This window comes from Conger conger, chromosome 12 (assembly GCF_963514075.1).
Source record: "Conger conger chromosome 12, fConCon1.1, whole genome shotgun sequence".
Lineage (NCBI taxonomy): Eukaryota > Metazoa > Chordata > Actinopteri > Anguilliformes > Congridae > Conger > Conger conger.
Genome location: NC_083771.1, coordinates 35079869 through 35102054, shown reverse-complemented (window position 1 = coordinate 35102054; position 22186 = coordinate 35079869). Strand labels below are relative to the sequence as shown.

At 38.6% G+C, this 22186-nt stretch overlaps 1 protein-coding gene across 2 annotated transcripts in view; it reads right to left on the bottom strand.

The window, feature by feature from the left end:
* Positions 1 to 22186, bottom strand: part of man2a1 (mannosidase, alpha, class 2A, member 1) — a 116306-nt gene that overhangs the window by 39831 nt on the left and 54289 nt on the right. For both annotated transcript variants that reach the window (XM_061263463.1, XM_061263462.1), the window contains exons 7-10: positions 19697 to 19883; positions 16935 to 17112; positions 16156 to 16361; positions 1022 to 1207 (exon numbers count right to left, since the gene is read on the bottom strand). In XM_061263463.1, the coding sequence (XP_061119447.1) occupies positions 1022 to 1207; positions 16156 to 16361; positions 16935 to 17112; positions 19697 to 19883 (757 nt within the window). The remainder of the gene's footprint in view (positions 1 to 1021; positions 1208 to 16155; positions 16362 to 16934; positions 17113 to 19696; positions 19884 to 22186) is intronic.

Here is a 22186-nt window from a genome sequence, read left to right as displayed (position 1 = left end):
ACAATCTGTAAATGAACCTTAGATTTCATTATAATGGCAAAACCATTAGCGGTTTGTATAGCCAGCAGGAATCTCATTCCCACAGTCAGTCAAAGAAAGTCGAGGTTCAGCAGAGTTGTGATTTCGTTAACACTTCAGCAAAGTTTGAATGAAAATGGATTCTGCATACACACAAGTCATTTTCCTGAGTTTCTCAGCTATTCATATATCATTCCAGAAAAATCCTTGCCTCATTTGGTTGTTGAAAGAAATTGAATTGTGGGGTGCTGTGGGTGTCTAGTTTTATAAACCAGCCATTCCAAATGACATTGGAGAGAGAATAAACACAGAAAGGCTATATTTCTTTTTCAGTATTTGTATAATCGCTACAATTTGTGCAGAAAGCATTAAGAACTGACGACAGACATATTTCGCTCAATGTAATCATTTTACATACCAAACACCCACATAATAAATGAATCTCTCACTCACACACACTGATAATGAACTGATGAACACATAAGTTTTGACTCATATCATATCAGTGAATCAAGACTAAATGAAGGCAAACGCACGCACACACGCACACAAACACGCTCACATACACACGTGACACAATGATTTGGCAATATGTTTACATAAGATATACCCTCCAAAACTAATGGAACAGCAAGGTCAATTCCTTTGTTTTTGCTATACACTGAAGACAATGTACCAGGATATAAAAGCTGAAATTCTGAACTCTTTTCTCGTATTCATCATTTTCTCAACCCAAATGTATTCAGTGTATTGCAAAAACAAAGGAATTGGCCTCGCTGTTCCAATACTTTTGGAGGGGACTGTATAACCACGCACATATGGGAAAAGTTTGTAGGTCACAGATGGGAAATCTGTTATTTTAAGAGGTCTTTGATCCTACGGTTGTGCAACTGGGTGTGCCTTTGTGTGTGCATGTGTGGGTGAGGTGTGTGTGCGTTTAAATTATTTTGTCTGGTGGTGATGGCACAGCGGTCAGTTGATCTGATGAAGAAAAGCGTTGTACCTGGTCCCGTAATCGACAACAACCCAATCTTTCCCAGTTCCTGTGATGGCATCGTGGTGCTGAAACAGGCCGAGATTGCGTCTGGCCTCAGTGAGTGATTTGTAATTCTCCAGGGATGGGAAATCACTCAATTTGCCTGACTTCTGGACACTTGCCAAGGCTAGCGAGTATAGAATCTCAGCTGCCCTGGAAGAGAGAATAAAAGGGGGGGGGGAAATATCAGGATCTGCTCAAAGCCACAGAACAAACCTCAAATAAATGAACAATATATGTACAAATAAACACAGAATTATTTTTATCATTTCGCCATCTTATACGTGTATGAGACAATCTGTCAGTGAAGATGACATTCCTTCAGAAATATAACCTTGTATTTAAGTACTAAACGTGCTGACATGAAAAACAATACCAGCAAGGGGTCAAAACTGGGAGTGCAATTGGGTTCCTGACCCCTGCTTGCATACACTCGTGACTGAAATAACACAGATTGTGAAACTACTGCAAGAGTATAATCAGAAACGTGGAGTGAAAATCTAAATGACAGAAGTATGGCAAGTTGATGATAACCAATAAACAGAAGTCTCTTCAAAATGGAAAAATATAAACCCCTTCATCAACTACGCCCAACTGTGAATAAGTCACTTCATTTCCCTTTTCAAATAGGAGGCATATCAGTCATTTTAAAATGTTCAGTTTCAATTTGAGTTAATGAGTATGGTTTAAACATAGAGCATAAAGCAGAAATGAGCATTTAAGCAGAGCGGTTAACTACAGAAAAACTGTACGTCTGAAGAGGAATGGCTTCATGGAGCTTCATTCACAAGCTTTATCTTCAAGTCTCATAAATGGAGCAAAATGAGCCTAATTAAATAGCTACGTGCTAAGCTAATCATCTGATACTCTAAAATACATTTGAGAGTATTTTTTACTTGTTTAGATGGTCAAATGTAAAATGACTATTTCTGAAAAGTAATGCATATAGATATTATGTAAAGCATAGGGTATCACTAATCACATACAGACATGTGGAATTAATTCTCTTCAGATTTCCGAGATCAAGGGACAAAACCTTAATGGGGATGATCAGAGATGAGGAGTCCTAATTAGAGATTCCCCTAATTAACTTCTTCTGGGTACACAGCCTGAACACACCTTATGAACTTGCCGAATAAATTAAATGAAATTAATAAATTCAAATCACACAGGAAAAAAATCCTCCTATTGGTCATTTCGATCACACAGATAAGGTGTCCATACACTTAGCCTCAGTGCTGTGCTGAATCCAGGTTGGTGCTGATTCAAGAAAAGTTGTTGACAATGCAAAAATAATTTCATGACTATGGTTGGATTAATCTATTAACGGTGTCATAACATTATACCACGGTGGAATATAAAACCCCATACAGAAATACAACAGTTATGACTCATGCTCTAAATCAAAAGTAGGAAAAAGACAGCATGCCATGGGGCCCCATAAACCTGTGGTTCCTAATTTTGTTCAAGTTGCTACAAACTACAGGATGTTTCAGTATAGGATGCTATGCTAATAAGTAACACAGCAAAAAAATACCAATCTGGAGACATAAAATTCCCAGTCCTTTCCAGTCATTGGAATTCCATAAACAGACATCACAAGATCTTCCATAGGGATTTCCATATACCGTAGCCTTGTTTGCAATTGATGAACAAACCCACAGTTTGTAAATATAACATTGCGCCATTTGCAATAAGGATTGACTGGTTGTTGTTTTTTTATATACTGTAAACAAATATTTCACGTAACCAGGTCAAATAACACTGCTCATCAGTCTAATTTATTCTGCAACACATTTTTTCCAAATGTTGAAAAGACAGTGACAGTTGCCAACTACATTGATGGTATAGAATTATTCTGTCTAGTAATGCATTTCCCCAGTAGTACTCATTAGATTAGATGATGCATATTTAAACAATAAATAAAAATGTATCATTGAGCATTTGAGCAAAGTCCCAACACTGCAACAGAAGCAAAGCAGCCTCAGGCACAGGCATACCTTCATAAAGCATCAACTCAGAGAATACAGTCAGTGTACAGCACACAGACACTCAGAGAATACAGCCAGTGTACAGCACACACAGACACCAAGAGGATTTATTGTTCCAACTCCCACAGAGCTGGACATCAATCCTTATTCAATGGATGGGTTTGCTTTCCTGACCTTGAACTACTTGCAATCTCCTTGAGTTACCCAGGGTGAAAACAATGACCGTGTGCTTCACAAAAATGCCTATAAAGACATGAAAGGTGGCAAGATGGCTCTAGACTGGTTGTTACTGTTAATATATTTGTGCAGCTCTACCCCCATAAAGAAATGAATACTCCCCACCGGTGAATTTTCTCACCAGTAAATTACTATTTTACACCTTACATTTTACAGAAATTGAATCAACTGGAATATATTGTAAATATGTGACCATTTTGAAAATATAATAATACATCACATTTATAATATATTTTTTAATGTTTTATATTTTCCCATATTTTCTGAAGTGTTGCAGTGTCTTGATAAGATATTTTATTTAAATATAATGAATATGGCTGTAATATATTTGTCTAGTCATGTAAATAAAACACTATAATGCACAGCAGGCTGCAACATTTCTGAAAACCTATGTATACTGTATGTTTTAGCAGTGTTTGGAGAAGCACATCTCAATGAGATGCTGTTTTTCAGAGGAAACGAAAGGCAAAATCTTCCGCTGACAATAACGTACAATGACACTCCTGCCGAATTGCAGGCATAATTAACATAAGCTGTCCCGATACATGCTGCGGTTTACCTGCCGTTATATTCTGGAGATAACCCGCATGCGTTTAATAAAAATAACCAAGCTGAGGATTCCTCAGGGAGAATCCATCTTTTGATCGCTCCACCACTCCAACTCCTGCTGAGCTTTCCACTTAATGAGAAAAGCATCCGACACACAAACTCCACAACTGAAATAAATATGACACAAAATGTGACAGATTCAAGAACAATCATAACCCAAAGCACATGAACACACATTTATTATTTTATTGTACCCCACCAACCTTAAAAAAGCTCATTTGAAAAGAAACCAATATAAAGTATAGATTATCTCTTATTTTCTCACTCTCACTGTAACTACAGTAGTTAGCTTATGACTGAGTTCATTTAATCTTGAACCATGGTTATCCTAATTAGAACCTTTTATTTGGTAGATAACCTTTTATAGGTTGGCAAATAGACCATCCATTGATTTAAAATAAAAAAAATAAAAAAATAAAAATGTATTTGTATAGCACGTTTTTGTATAGCACTCAAACATTACATTACATTACATTATTGGCATTTGGCAGACGCTCTTATCTAGAGCGACATACAGTTGATTAGACTAAGCAGGAGACAATCCTCCCCTGGAGCAATGCAGGGTTAAGGGCCTTGCTCAAGGGCCCAACGGCTGTGCGGATCTTATTGTGGCTACACCGGGATTAGAACCACCGACCTTTGCGTGTCCCAGTCATTTTACCATAACCACTACGCCCACAGGGCGACAAAGAGATTTACACAGAATAAAATAAAACAGTTTATAAATAAATAAATTAAAATACAAATCAAGCACATAGAAAAAGTAGAAAGGAATAGATAATAACAGTACATTATTATCAAACATCCCCTTTATTGTCGGAAAGACAGTGCAATCCATATACATGGCCACATAAAGCGCTTCAAGAACAAGCACACTTTTAAACACATATCCATATCAAATAATTGTATACAATTACAGTGTGCGGATAAAAATGATGAAGTTTTCCCCTGTCTACAAAGTTGTCATAAATAAGTGATGACATTTATCTTATATTGAAAGATTTTGTTTCCAACCTGATTGTAGTCAGTTACACATAAATGAAAATAACACAGAAAATGTAATAAATTCAACCAATCATTTCTACAGTGTAGAGTAGGGAGATATCATGGCTTTGCCTTTGAAGTAAATAGTCTTTTGTTTGCACTTGTACTGTAGTATAAAGCACACTTTCAGCATGGAACACTATATTCTGTAGTTCTCAATAAAAGTACTTGTTCAAAATTGTCCTCCCATACACCTTGCCCATTATCTTGTCCTATGCACAGACAAGACTTATAACACACAATTGTCTGAATCCACTCTTTGAATCAACAACAAAACAGATTACTTATGGAAGGTCACATAATTTAAGAGCCAATTCCTTTATAGAAAACAATGAGGTAATTTTCAGGACAAATCGCAAGCAAATACTGTATTTACCCATTCATCTTAATCCCCACACATAGCTCGCACACCCTGCCCTCATTCTGATTAGAGCATCATTCAATTACCAGGAAATAATTTGGCAATGGATACAAACATACCTACAGTACTGCTGGCGATCAATATCCCATTACTCATTGACAGAGGCATTTCCATTTGTAATCCTGGTGTTGGGAATATCCTAGTCAACCTTTATTTAAGCCAGTTTTTCACTTGTATAAGAGAGAGAGGTAGCATGCATGTACTCTATATGCAAATAGCTACAGCATAAGTGAATATTAGGAATTTATAGAGGGCGTTCTTGTCATCTCAATTCATCCAGTTGGCAGGAGTAGAGCTGATATTTTAGTGCTTCCTAGCTAAAGCCAGTTGTTAAATAGAAACCACAGGTTTAAAAAATAACAACATCCTTGATTCCTACCACCGAGACCATAAGAGTATAAATGGTAGCAATGGTAACACCTTTAGTTAAATTAGATCCACATAATTTGACCACTTTAGCTTGTTGTGCTCAGACAGTACTCCTACACTCATAGTATCAGTGGTAAATTTTTGTTTTGAACTTCGATAAAGCCATATAACAACGCAAACAACCACAACAACGGTCAAAAAAATGCAAATGATTTTTCATTTGAATATTTTTGAAAATGCAGTCCCCTTCTCAAGGCAGCAATAAATCTTCTGTTTTCCCTTAATATACCAAATATGTTTGTATAGACAGTATTACATCGATAATCAAAATAATGGAGTGCGTTTGTCCTGGTGCCATTTACAGCTCTACTGAATCCTCTGATTGTAATTTGCACCCATAACTTTGCAAAAGTGATTAATACCCCTTTATGCTTGAACTACTGGGATGCAGCAAGCATGGAAATTAAAGCACACTTTGTCAAGTATGAAAATGCCATAATAGGTCAAGATTAAATTACAATTTCTTGCATATGCAAATTAAAAATTCTCTCTGTATAGAAGTCATTTCCATATAGTCATTTTGATCAGTTCATCATCAATAATTATTTGCTGCTAAATGATTGGTAAACTTGATGGGTAAAATGCAAACTGGTATTCAGCCATCATGTGTGAACGTATACTGCATGTCATTTATATTTTTGTCAAAAGTGGTATACATTTCATCTATATGCATGCTATGGCAAAAACAGACAATGAGGATTTGAATTCAATTTACAATTGAGTTTATGTACAATACTTAAAATTGTGTTCATGAAATATACATTATGATTTCTGGAGATTTTTCAGTATTGTACAGTGTATTTGGGCAATTCTATACAGAAGATCTACTTGAAAGGTCCAAACAATAGGATAAATTACAATATTAAATACTAACAAACCATAAGAGAGTGAAAGAAAACAGGCGCTTCAGGTGTAAAAACAGGCAATTTCCTGATTCCTATGGCCTGGTCACTGACTGCACACAGATGTAATTAAGATGTCAGTATGTCTGTTTAAAAAAAACTAAGCAGCCTTACTGTCTGTCAGTCAACAGGAGTGTAATTAGAGGGTCATTATAATTTTATAAACCCCTAGAAAGAATCTCTGCAGAATTCAGCACAGGTAACAGAGTCTAACACAGTGCCCACAACCACTTATGTAAAATCCCAGTATGCATGGCCCAGAGACACAATTCATTGATATTCAGTAGGATTGCTAATAATAACAGCAATAGTAATACTAATAGCTAAAGTAGCAGTAAAAAATAGTCATACTAATATTTCTAATGCTATCTTAGTGATAATTCTCATCAATAATCAATATTAATCTCTATATTTATATTCATATACAAGTAACAGTATCTTTCAAAATGTAAAAAGCTGCTGTTTTTTCTACTAATATGAATATATTAATAACTAATATATTATATTATATATTAATATTATATATTATATTATAATATATTAATACTAATACGAACATATAACAGTATGATTACGCTATTACCTATTTGAATGGAAGGTAAAATTTGAATGGTGGTTACCCATGAAAAAAATGGTGGTGATATTTGTCACTGTCGGAGCATGCCAGATTGCTTAATGCTGTACATAAACATCAGTGTTAGTCTTCTGTTCCTCCACTACTTACGTCTGATTATCTTCTCACCACATCACTCTCCATCTCTTGCACTAAGTGCAATGATATCACAATCATAAGCCTCATTCAAATGAGGCCCCACCATGACTCCATGTTAAGGAGCCTGGCTCCATGACAATGTAATTTGCTGTGAAATACCGCCTGATTCTATGCACTGTATTCTTCCCGCAGCCTTTCGAATGAATCTCAATGCATTTGTGTTTTGGCATAATTCAGAGGGCCATGGAAAAATACAGTGTAAGTTGACTGCTTCTCTTCAAAAGACTTTATCACAGATATATTTTCGCTGGAAAAATAAACTCTCAAATAATAATTATAACTTATCGTGAGGTGCAAATGAAAGTATACCATGAAATTATTAATTATCCCAAACTTATTTCAGAATGATAACATGAGGCCAAAAGCTGCATTGAGTTTTCTGTGACTGCACAGCCAAAAACAAATATTGATTGCATCCAATTCCCAAACATGGCCTTATAGGTCCCATACTGTGGAAAATGACATTTCCCTTGCTATGTGCATTATAAAGGAGTCAAAGGCATTATAAAAACACTGTGAAAGTATCAAAATGCACAGAAATACCAAACACCATTTGCATACCATATCAGCAAGCTTTTTAAATCTGAAAAATCAACCATGTTCAACTAACACTTATGGCTTTCTATCCAACAACCCCCTACTTTGTCCAGGTGCTACAGTATACTGCGCCCCTAAAATACCTTATAAGGACAATGGAATTCAATTTCAGTCAATTTAAAGAGATGGTCGAGAAAACATGAAAAAACATTGCTTTAAAATTCTGTGTAGCCTGAAAACACGATCTGATTCATTTTATCATTATATGACTGTGCTACAGCTAATTTATAACTTGTAACTTCTTCTTCTTGCTGTCGCCATTGCTGTTGGTGCTTCTGATAAGCAGCTGACTTTTGTTAATATAGGCTAGATAAACTATGGATGCGCCACATAGGACTGGAATAAAGATGAACATAGTTGGTGTAAAATGTGGTGTGGCGAACTACGTGGCGTATACATACCAAAGCCATGCTGCGTGTAGCGTAAAATGGGGGTAAGCTTTGGAATGTTAGTGTAGGGGAAGACTAAAACCTGGGGAAATTGTTGTTGCAAACTTGGCCTTGAGTTCCACGTAATATGGAACAGGTAAAACAAAAACGGTTTGAGATTAAACTGATGGCAAAGTTATGAAATGATGTGTGACATTACTGTCTGGAATTACCTAGGAGGATGACAGCAATATGTTTTCACTGTCATGTGCCAGTCCCGAAGAAGCTGAGGACGGAAAGCACCTGAACATGTTGTGGAATTGGACAGGAACAGCATGTGGATCTTCTGAGTTCTGGCTACAGTGTGTTGCACAAGCTTAGAAGGATGTGTCTGGGCAGTCCTTCACAAAGCTTTTAACAAGAACTGACGATCCTAAAAACCCAGACTTCCTTTATTTCCTCTTCAAGAACAAAGCTTCTCCAGTCTTTTTTTCATTATTCCCTAGCCTACACAAATGCAAATGCATCAACTTCAAACTACACCAAATATTTTGTATTCCTAGTGAAACTTCCATCAGTTCTCTAGAGTGCTGTTCTATAAAGGCTTACTGACAAAAAGATAATATAGATCTCATTTTTTGCATTTAATTGTCTGATTTTAGACTATTATATTTCAGCTTCAGCTGTGCTGCATATGCAAGTAGCTTTCAAGTTCAGACAAGCCAAATGGTTTTTGTTACGAGACAGGCAGGGTATATCAGATATCAAGCTGGGATGATTTTAAGTATCGAGCAAAATAGCTACGGACTTTCCTGGAATAGCGGTGAACAGTTAGTTTCCAACTGACCCCACAACCACAATCCATTTAAATGTGAATGACTTGATTTAATGTCTCGCTAGCATGAAGCAGGTACTGCCTCGTACCTGTATTGACACCTACTATTTAATGGAAACTCAAGAACAGGGGCTTGAAAATCCTTTATAAAAAGGTTTTCCTGCACAGCTAGCTGTTAGTGTTTAGTATGACTGATGCTGCTTCATAAATACATCAAAAAGATTCAATACAAGTACATACCAGTTATAAATCAACATACCACCAATATATGTTAAACATTTATTTTGATAGATATAAAAAATTCAATCTCCATCATTTGATGGGAAAATAAACTCAGATCACTCAGATCTCAAGCCAATCTGGTCACTGGTACTGAGCAAACATATTACCTATATTTAAAACCACACTATTCTGAATGAAAGGCTTCTATTCAATCAATATTTGTTCCTAGCTTTGAAGTACATGCAAGTATTACACAATGTCTTCACAAACTGTTTGCGAGTTTGCTGAATATATCAAACTGGTTTTTATTTTTTTATTTAAATTGTTTGTCAAAGATAGCATATGCACATATTTGGCCATTATTTGACTTATGTAAATTAAATGTAACTTATGTTAAAACATTTATTCATACGTATTATATGCACACAAAATTAAAATAATTGAGTCAGTTTGTAAAGGGAAGGTATTTGTGCACGGTTACGGCATCGAAAATAATTGAAAAAGAATATTGTGTGTATTTTCAAAGAACAGTGAAAAGCACAGTAACTTCAAAACAGTGTTTTTTTTCTTGATGTGTGTATTATAATAAACCTGTTAACATGTCAAGTGCATTAAGTGAGCCACACAGCAATATGATATAATGAGTCAGTGGCACAGTCAGCACACAGTGCGTCCTGATTTCACCCAGCTCTCTAAGAACAGCCTGGAAGCTGCAGCCAAGAAGTAAACTGGACTACACGGCTCTGTGAGTAAGCCAAAAACAACTGGACCGTCCCATGGGAATTGCAACTGTGACAGCGAAAAATACATATATTGACATATCCTATATATTTAAAGACAAGTATGTCCTCTTGGAGAGAGAATTCTCATTAAAAAAGATGTAGAATTGCAAAAGCAGCTTCATCACCCCACACTCTTAATAAGCAAGCTAAAGAAATAGTGAATAGGCTCAACAAAGAAGCTTTTATTTCCTGGTGAAGTTACAGTTGGTTAATTGTAATCATGGGTCTTTTCATCATAATTCAGATGACTGGATATGAATACTGTGTTTCATGTCATTCTTTGTTAACCGATTGACATGAAACTGCATAAGCCGCATGAAATGTTTTTAAACTAAAATAAAATCAATTCAGCTGTTATAGTATACACTCACTGACCACTTTATTAGGTAGACATGTATAATTGTTAATGCAAATATTTAATCAGCCAATCATGTGGCAGCAACTAAAAGCATAAAAGTACACAGATGTGGTCAAGAGGTTCTGCTGTTTCAGACAAAATGCCAGAATGGGATGGGATATTCTGCGCACTGTGAAATAGATTTACTAGAAGCACTACATTAAAATGCCTTTAGGCTTGGCTCGTTTCTGAGACCAGTCTCTACAGCAGTGAGAAAACATTGGGATTGCGGCTGATGCTGTGTTCCACAGTGCTCATGCTGTATGTCTAACAAGACGAAATTTGGTCTGAGAACAAGCCAAGCGCACGCACAAGCCATCTGAGCAAGAGAATTACATCTCACAAACGTGAATTAGTGGCCTTAACTTAAGCCGAGGCAGACCTGCAGCTTCATTGCATTTAATATGTCACCCTAATCAGAGATGCCATGGCTACAAGATTTATGTTTTGTGCCACTGACCTACTTCCCTGTTTTCTTAGCAATCTGTCTACATTAAAGAGCGACAGGGCCATGAAAAATGTAAGCCACCCCACAGCAATATTGATGCATATTTATCATGTCAGTCCCTTTTATTTAGCTGTTCCCTGTTCACCTCTTAGATTCAGTGTATGCCACTTGGTACGTTTTGCAGGATAAAATGAAACCAGTCACACCAAATTGAGTTTGAAAAATGACACATAAAACATGGCAGTACGTGGGTGAGTGGGCTGGTATTTGTTGCTCGTCATGCATCTTCTTGACATTCAGGTCAAGCAGGCTAAATAGAGAGACGTGTACATCCAACCCATAAACTAAAACACCACAAAGCCACGTTCAAATCAGCATAACCTAGTTTGAGTCAATAAAATGTTCTGTATTCAATCAACATTTAGCTTAACTTTGACCTACAAATAACATAAAAATCAACCAAAGCCATTATTTTCTCTAGTAATGGCTGACATGACTAGCCAATGAAGAGCCAAGACTTTTATACCCCTGTAAAAGTGGGATGCCTATTAATCCACCAAATATGTTAGATTAAGTGGCAGGGTTTCACAGCAAACATTATAAATGCATATTCTCCAGGACGTAATGGCTACATGGCTCAGGCAGTAAGAGCAGTCGTCTGGCAGTCGGAGGGTTGCCGGTTCGATCCCCCGCCTGGGCTGTGTCGAAGTGTCCCTGAGCAAGACACCTAACCCCCAAATGCTCCTGACGAGCTGGTCGGGGCCTTGCATGGCAGCCAATCGCCGTCAGTGTGTGAGTGTGTGTATGAATGGGTGAATGGAGAAGCATCAATTGTAAAGCGCTTTGGATAAAGGCGCTATATAAAATGCCTGCCAGTTACCATTTACGTAATCAATGTATTCTAACCGATAACATAATCCAGTGAAGGTTAGTCACACCGGTGATTCAAACACAGTATTACACAGGGAAGTGGTCGAATAGCAAGAGAAGGTCTGTGTGAAATGTGTCATACTAGGCTTCTCTATACTCACCCCCAGCAATGGAATGAGCTCCCCACCATTCATATCCCAACAACCAAAAACGTACTTATTAAAGCTGCCCTCACCTAACTCACAGCTCATATCGGTCTACTGTCATACCTAAACAACATCATCAACCCCATTTGCATGCAAGTAATACTGCATTCCCCATTTCCCTCTTGAACCTGTAATTAATCTTGTTTTGTAAGATCGTATGTTGTGTGCTACAATCGGTTGGGACCCTGATGACATAGATTGAGCAGTTTGTTGCCTTCAGCAGAAATATGGCTGGATTAGCAAAAAATCTAAAAGTTACATTTTACATTACATTTAAAACAGGTCTATTAGGGAAAATGAGCCACAATGAATAAAGTTATCAGCCAGCAAGATATGTAGTCTTTACATTTGTAATAAAATTTGACTGGGGAGAGCAGCCATTTTTTGTTTTGTTTTGTTTGCTTTTTTTTCTCTAGTAAAAAGTGTTTTATTATTTTTAGTTTTTTTTGTTTTTTTACTTGCAGCCGAACAAAACATGTGGACTGATTGATACGTAGCTTGACCAGCCATATGACCCTGTGATGGCACGTAAACACACATCAAAACACAAACCAAATGAACCAAAGTAAAAAAAACATCAGAATACACAGCTACAGTGGGATATGAGTTATATTCAACAGTGCTCTACATCCAGTATAACACATTAAAGATTGTAATGTGACATGTTTGTGAGTGTGAAATCTTGCTTCAGAGCATGTTCTTTTTTGGCAAACTCCCATCCCCCCACCCCTCCCTCCCCCATATGCATATACACTTTTCCAACAATTACTTGAGCTGGAATCTCACAATAATGATTCAGGTTAAGCTCCCCGTTATGAGACTCAAACCCAAGTACCCCTCAGTGCTAAATGCCCATTTTTAAACAGACCCCTGCAGATTCCCTTCCCGGGTAAGCAAGGGAAAATTAGCATAGAAATTGGAAATGGTTAAATTAGTCATGCTTCATAATCTTCTCGAATATATTGGATATAATTTGACTCATCGTTAATGAATGTACATTCAAATGGGAAAGGCAGGAAACTGCTGAGGGGTTGATACACTTGAGCAGGTCACTCCGGTAGCCACAGGGGCACAGCAGGAGAACTGAGGAATGGGGAGGTGCCACCAATCAATAGGGTTTGCTGTGTTTCTTAACTCGCAAATTATCATGACCAGTCAGTCATGTAATACATATGAAAACATGAAAACAAAACGAAATACACAGCCTGCACAGGCTTCCCAGAAATACTGGATAAATTTTACAGCAATTAACAAAAACATATTATTTCATACAATATAATAAAAATGCATTAACTTCACTTCAGCTAATACAACTAGTCCTTAGATTTTCAGGCTCTCCGAAGTACAATACTGACTACCGTGAAAGCTCTCCTTCCCCCTTGAAATTACCATACTGATTATCATACATTTCTGTCAGGACAACTGTTATCAAAGTTAGATCTTTATTAACTATCTTAAAAGGCAGTACAGATAGGTTTGACAGTATGGCTCTGTTCTAAAAGCCTTCCCACCAATCTATGCAAGCATGGCTGACAGTATGTCTTCGGATGTGGGAGGAAACTGGTGTAAACACATGAGGGAGGAGCTGGGGTGGAGAAGGGGTTAAGACCGGCAGTGCACAGCCAGCATGTATGCAGAAGGAGCAGCCAAATGAGTAGGGGGGAGGCCATTTAAACAGACCACCCTGTTATGTGAATGGACTGTGACAGGTGAACACCACTAATCAGCCCAGCCATCAGCTGATTCAGCCCAAGCTCGGCTGAACTTGAGGCCTCCCTGAACTACGCAATGCTCTACATAATCAGCTGACTATCATACAATACTAGCTGATTATCATTATCACAATACTGCCTCCTTGATAACAAAGCAACCCATTGCACACTGTCGAGAAAACTCCATTTAAAAAGCCAGAGATGTAATACCTCCAACAGATCCACCCAGGATGGGTTCATAAAGCCAGATGACCAGGAACAGACCAGACCCCGTTACACACATGACCTGCTGCTTCAAAGCAGGTGACAAGCAATTCATCATCACACCTAGAGAATGACTGCTATGCATGCATGTGAATACTGGTGACACAGACCCTGGAAACCAGGGCAGCAGTATTAGATTCCATCATCTCCACCACTACACTGCCAGACCGAGACCGTGACAAAGCACAATTATACACACAGTTACAGGGATTGTATGTAAATAATTCTGTATATAAATCACTACGGCATTGTATTTTTATGGCACCTTACAAGCCATGTTTCTGCCAAGAAACATGCTTAGGTGTGCTAGTAAAGGCTTTTAAAAAATGAATAACTGCTAACTGGCTAATGAGATATTTCTTTCCAAGTGAAAAACAAGGCACTCGACCCTCTGCTAGCCTTTTTCATATTCAAATTCAAGCTCACGAATGTGAGAGCATAAGTCAGGTTCTTTATTTGTTTGGTCCAATAAAGGTACTGGCTGTGAAAAAGCTCATTAGTTAGCAATGCATTTCAGACATTCACTGCAGCGCTTCAGACATATCACTAAAAATGATGGCTATTGAAGAGCATACAGCACACTCACTGCTCTCCAAGAACAGGATAGAGAATGCTATATAGCTGTCCATTGAGGCTTTTCTCAGTACCAAAAAAGCCTTTCATAGGGATCAAAAAGGCCTTCGCTTTCATGGTTGTATTTTCATTATCCAACCACAAACGATTCACAATTAAAAAATTCACCCGAGTTACGGGTCATTCGGGAATATTTCACCTTTTGTCGTACCTAATCAGTGATAAGTTAATTAAATAAAAAATAATTGTCATTGTACAAGCAAAATTCGGATTCTTGGAATCAAATGTTGGATTTTACATCTCTGCCATGAATGTTGAACATCTGAATGACTGCTGTGTAGGGAGGGCATATGGGGGTCCTTTCAGCCCCTCTGCCTTGGTAATTGACAAACTGATGTAATTCTTTCATCCCACCCTGCAACCGGTTATGCGATTAGATGAATTAAACATACAGCTGTATCTATCAATATCCCGCTTCCACCGCTGAGATATCCCCGTCACATGCCATCATCAGTTTTGTCACATGCTCTAATAATGGGGAACAGCGAATCAAAAGCATGCAAACTTCCTATTGACATTTTTTCACCAAAAGCTTTACCAAAAATAAAAAACTAAAAACAATTCAATATTACCAGGAAAATGTTAATTTGTGCACCTAACTTTCTTACTTCACCATGTGAAATTATGCCTTCTTCCCCCGTGTGAGAGAGACTAATATTCAAGTCACAACCACAAGCTGTGGGAGGAACTGCTGTATGAAGTGCACTGCATGTCTACAGGGTACATGTCTGATCCCGAGCGGGCACAGGATTTTACACTGGGCGTTTTTATGCAAAGAAGAAGCTTACAGCCTCTCTCAGGCTTCAGCTGTTAAACTGTGTTCAATTAAATTCCATAATTAATGTCTGCCCCAGCAGTGACGCTGTCAGTGATATTAATACGCTTGGGGGATTGGGTAAGATTCCAGAGTGCCACTTTCCGTAAATGCCATCCCTCAATAGATGTGACAGAACCACAGCAACTTCCCGTATCCTCCTCTAGGAGAATTCCAATTCGTTTTTTTCACCTTTCAAATAGGCGGATCACTGTCCAAAATCTTCACTCCTTAGGTGTGAGCAAGGCATTAGGCTGCACATGAGTTGCACTGATTTGCCAGTCATTTTTAATTCCATCTACCAGCCACTTTTTTCAGAGGAGATGACTTTTAGAGTGAAAAAAGGGCAAGCACTTTGTCTCATCCCAGCAGACCCCACCATTACACAATCCCTACACACCCACCCCCACCTTCATTCTCATCTTTCATTAAGTGACCTGGCTATATATTTAATACTCAAACAAATAATTAGCCTAGTACTGGTTTCTAAATGGGTATTAGGCTCTTTATAAATAAGACTTTGTACAAAGGTGTATCTGTTAGCCTACCTCAGGTGCGACTCCAACACTCTGTCCAGCCTCTTGTAAAATGGCCGGGATGTGAAGAATCCACTCCAGTAGTGGTCATCCCTGTCTGCGTACGTGAAGAAGTCTCCACTCACCACCGGCAGTGTCGGACTGCTGTTCTTCACAGGGTCAACACTAGCTGCTTTACGGACGGCCGCAAAGTAATCTGAAATGGTGCCAAACTGGGCCTGTGAAAGCACACAAAAACAAATCTCAATCATGCTGCAACACTCACACATATGACTTCATGTCACAAACATAATTAGTGTGATTTCAAAGCAGCACACTACTGTTATTCGAAAGTCAACTTTATTATAACATAGCCTTTACAGAAAATGATGACAGTTTCATATCATTTGACATAAACTAGCATCATCAGTAATGCCATCTAGTGACAGCTGCCACGTGTTTGACAGTGTTATGTCAGCCTTATGTCAAAAGGTTCACGTAAAGTGTTACCAAGAACTTTAATATTCATAATTTGTTCACTGTGTTTTGCTGCTAACTAATTAGCGAATTCCCAGGAGAAGGAAGTGAAAAACAAGTGAAATGGTTAGTGGTTAGCTAAATAACTGTTATGTAAATGAAATTGTGTTAATGCTATAACTGCTCAAGAGACATTTTGTCCCGAGTTTCGTCTATATTGACTGTCAATGTAAAGTTTGGGCACACTGCACAGGAATACTGTCAGGCCGTTAAATGAGAATTCTGTGCCTTTGCGATGAGGCTTTATAGCCACAGAGGAGAAACACACCACTGACCTTGACATGCAGTTCAGGCTGTGAGTTCATATAGTCAAAGAGCTTCTGGTAGTTCTGAAACTGCTGATCCCACTCCAAGGCCTCTGTGTACCTGAAGTCATCCCCGAGGGGGGCCAGGACCACCTTGGTGCGGAACAGTCTGGATTTCTTTCGGTACTGATCCAACAGCATGTGAGCCCTTTCAACAACAAGAAGAGGGGTGTCAAAAGCACTACTATTTTCACCGCAAAATTCACCTTAGCCCAAAGTTAGGGAAATGTGTAACAAATCCACCTTGCTCAATAATTTAGTTTAAACCGAAAGTATTGAGATTCTATTTATGTGTTTGAATAGCTAAAAACATTATCAGATTTTAAATAAATGAAACCTACTTCAGTCTATCTCACCCTCAAAAAAGCCCAAAACGTATCTCTCCCTCCCACTCATTTCCCTTCCTGGCTTTGCATGCTTTTAAGGCCCGTGTGCAGATCACATGAATGACAGTCAGATGCTTTCATCACAGCGGGAATATAACATGCTGTCACAGGACTGTGACACCAGTCCTTTAATTTATAATATGCCTCCGCCTTAAATGCAAGGTAAGGAAAAAAAAATCATCTGAGATTTTCAGTGAAAATGTAGGCTGCAAAATGATTTATCAAAAATCGTAGCAATCAATTTCATTTCCCCTGGAATCAAAGCTGTCTTTTATTTAGGTCACAGCCATTAAAGTGGATACACTTTGTGATCTCCTTTTAAATCAAAGCATTTTGACACCCCGGTATTTTTTGGTATCCGCTTCTGAAATAGTCTGAGAAACATTATTGCTTCCCCACCTTGGGCTCTTCTCCACCTGGTAGTACAAGCTCAGACCTGTCGCACAGTGCAGGCACTAAACTGCATGGCTTCCAGGCCTGACAAAGTTACATCTGTATTGTTCCTTCTACTGCAATGACCTTTGGGATTGGTCACCATAACACTCAAAATGCTTTACGCCACTCCCAAAGCTACAGAACAATCCAGGAACTTTGACCCCACCATTAAAAGCCTTACACTGGAAGTTAATAGAATCAAAAGAGCCAATATAGCATATATGCTCTCTTTACTGTATTTCACCTTCAAACAATATGATAAATGTTCAAGTTATGTGGCAGATTTTAAATAAGTTATTTTTGAGTTGCAAATATATAACATTTTTGCAAACAAAGAATGGAATCTCCAAAATACAATTTCACACCTACGGCCTCACTTCATTTTCATGGCATGTCCATTTTGTCATTAGTAATTGGATTAACACAAAATAACTACCCTAGCATGTAGAATAAAAAAAGAGATCAGCAGTTCTTTCAGTAGTGCAAGAATGGATGGCAAAGAAACCCACACTTACTCCCTTACTAATTGGAGTCACCTCATTGTTGCATTGCTCACTGGAAAATATCGACTTTAAGCCAGGTGAAAAGAGGTATGCATTCAGGAGAGAGGGACCAATGCTTCCACAAGAAGAATGGATGCCTACTTCAGAGCACTGTGAAACTGCATCAGTGCCTGCCCCATTTCCTCTCTCTGACACAGAAACATAACAACAGCTACAAGAAGATAGGAAAGATTACCATCACAGCAAGCAGGAAGGCAGAGTGCACAGACTAGTGAACAAGCTCAAACAGGAAGGCCTAGTGAACAAGCTCAAACAGGAAGGCCTAGTGAACAAGCTCAAACAGGAAGGCCTAGTGAACAAGCTCAAACAGGAAGGCCTGGTGAACAAGCTCAATCAGGAAGGCCTAGTGAACAAGCTCAACCAGGAAGTCCTAGTGAACAAGCTCAACCAGGAAGGCCTAGTGAACAAGCTCAAACAGGAAGGCCTAGTGAACAAGCTCAAACAGGAAGGCCTAGTGAACAAGCTCAAACATGAAGGCCTAGTGAACAAGCTCAACCAGGAAGGCCTAGTGAACAAGCTCAACCAGGAAGTCCTAGTGAACAAGCTCAACCAGGAAGGCCTAGTGAACAAGCTCAAACAGGAAGGCCTAGTGAACAAGCTCAAACAGGAAGGCCTAGTGAACAAGCTCAAACATGAAGGCCTAGTGAACAAGCTCAAACATGAAGGCCTAGTGAACAAGCTCAACCAGGAAGGCCTAGTGAACAAGCTCAACCAGGAAGGCCTAGTGAACTAGCTCAACCAGGAGGGCCTAATGAACAAGCTCAAACAGGAAGGCCTAGTGAACAAGCTCAACCAGGAAGGCCTAGTGAACAAGCTCAACCAGGAAGGCCTAGTGAACAAGCTCAACCAGGAAGGCCTAGTGAACTAGCTCAACCAGGAAGGCCTAGTGAACAAGCTCAACCAGGAAGGCCTAGTGAACAAGCTCAACCAGGAAGGCCTAGTGAACAAGCTCAACGAGGAAGTCCTAGTGAACAAGCTCAACCAGGAAGGCCTAGTGAACAAGCTCAACCAGGAAGGCCTAGTGAACAAGCTCAACCAGGAAGGCCTAGTGAACAAGCTCAACGAGGAAGTCCTAGTGAACAAGCTCAACCAGGAAGGCCTAGTGAACAAGCTCAACCAGGAAGACCTAGTGAACAAGCTCAACCGGGAAGGCCTAGTGAACAAACTCAACCGGGAAGGCCTAGTGAACAAGCACAACCAGGAAGTGCTACTGAGGAACCCCCTGCTGAAATATCAGAATTTGACAATGCTGCTGTTAAGGCTGCAAAAGTGGCATCATCGTGTGCAAAGTCCAGTCTTTTGCATTCAGCTCCCCACTTTAAACTGCCGTTATATATGACAGCGTCACCTCTGCTGGACATTGCCCTCGGTGATGGCCTGTGGAGGGACCCTCCAGGGACAGCTGATCCTGCCCCCAGGAAGCCTCTTGAAGTCAAACTGGCAGCAGATCTTGGGGTCCGGACCACAGGTGTGGGGGACGTCATAACTGTAGAAGGGCATCATGTGGCACAGGATGTCCGTGCTGGAGTCTGGGTCTGGAAGTAGAAAAACATTTAAAATGGGGATTTCCTTTCTCACCCCATCCCCCTACACAGACACACACACAGAAACACACACACTAGCAGGTCACAGCTGCCCTACTGTTGAGGAAGGGATTTTGCTGCTTCAGCAAGACCCTGCAGTTTAAATGGTCTCTGGAACATGTATTAAAAAAATCTGAATTTCTAATCAGACAGTTACTGCAATATTCAGCGTAATGTAAAGGGTTCAGTTTATGACATAAATCATTTAAAGATTGGTGGGACGTGCAAATTCAATGTAAAAAGCTAAAATTCCCCTTGAGGTCCTTGTGTGCAATATTTAATTTTATTACTAGATTGGATTGAAGGCAAGCATCACAACTTATTTTTTTATCATATTTCTGCATAATTCATATTTCCACATGTGTCACTCCTCCAGATAAAGAATAAAATATGAAACATGATTGGTTTCAGATGTAAAAAGCCATGGGATAAACTCTACTTTCAACATAATTAATATGGTGAGTCGTTAGTCACAGACACTCTTGAACCACATCTCCGATGCACAAAAACCATGTCATGAATATTTTCATCTAAATTGTGATTAATTTATTTTAATGCATGATAGTCGCACATATGACTATGTCTTAAGACTTCGCCCCACAACTAAATTCAATTTTAGGAATATCTGCTCTAGAGAAGGGAATTCACTCCAGTTCTATAGATATTGCTCTCTCTCAATGCAGCTATGACACTGTGTAGATTACAGCTCCTTCAAGTCTCAAGAGAGTGGTGCGACAATTTCATTACACTCACCATACATAAATCTTAGAGCCCATCACAGCATAATAGCTATATTTCAGAACATCATACTCATGGCTACAATCGATTCACACAATATAAAACAGAAAATGACCTCAAATAACAATAATAAAATGTACCAAAAGACAGTGGGCAATGCAATGCAAACACAAGATAGGTATTTATGGAAATTACTTTCATGTACTGTATAAATGAAATAAATGAAACATTTTCACATATATTATGCACAAGCACTGACAGTATTACATGCTAGGAGTGTGGTGTGTGTGTGTGTGTTTGTGTGTGTGTGTGTGTGTGTGTGTGTGTGCGTGTGTGCGTGTGTGTGTGTGTGTGTGTGGGGGGGGGGGGGGGGGGGTACTTGCTAGATTTGTCACTCAGTTTCCAAAGCAATAACAGCCTTTAGCAATATGGCATGGCTTTGCTGGTTGTAAATGCTAATATACAAAATTACACAGTATGATCAATCAGCATTGGCCTCGAGTCTGCTTCGCTAGATAAATGAAAAAAAGCTAGTTTGCCTCATAACAAACAGCACACATTGTCACTCCCCATATCAGAATCTGACATTGACATTGCATATTCTAAGCAGATGCCCTAAAGTAAAGCAGGAGGAAACTCCATAAATAATGCAGCTTAGCCTTAACTGGGTGATTATTGCCATTTTTGCTCTGTTGTTATTGCATTGTAATCTGCCTCTGGTATACCTCACTGCTCACAAAATGCGATCTCAAATGCATCAAATAAACTGAAAACATTAAAATGATGCACCAAACTGGTTTGTTATTAAGTACAGGGGCAAAACCATATAAATTACTTTTAAATGAGATCAAGCAGTAACATATAAAAACCATAGATGAAGCAAATGCAGATTTCAGCACTTTATCAGGTTGGTTGGAGAACTGAACTTTGAACAAAAGCAGATGTTAACTTACTTATTTTTGCTATGATAGACACAAATGAAAATTAATTATTAAACAATTCAGCATCAGAATTGAAGGATAGCCATGCTTACATTGGTCCTTGTTGTCTTAACACGGTAAGCATAGTGAAGCATTTATCAAACAAAAATATGTAATGAAATACTGCATACCACAAATGCTGCATGAATGTGATTATTTACCACAGACACAGTCATGTTGTCTTGCATTTTTAGATATATTGCAATGTATTACATACTACTGAATCATAGATAAACTATTAAATGGGTTGGGCTAGCATTCGTTGATAGGAACTCAACAATATGAAACAATCACAGAAGTTTGAAATGGAGTTTGTGATTGGTACTGCCAACCATAATGTAGTTCCTGTAGCCTAACTCTGCTTTCATTGTTAAACACAGCTAAATGATAATGCAGCTAAAGTTGTACTAATTGGAAGGGGTAGGTCTAGAAATGCTTAACAGCTGTGCTTGAAATCTTTTGGGATAAAGCATGAAATATCAGAGCGTTGATTAACAGCTTCTCACTTTGGCTCAGATTCAATAAAAAAGGAAAATG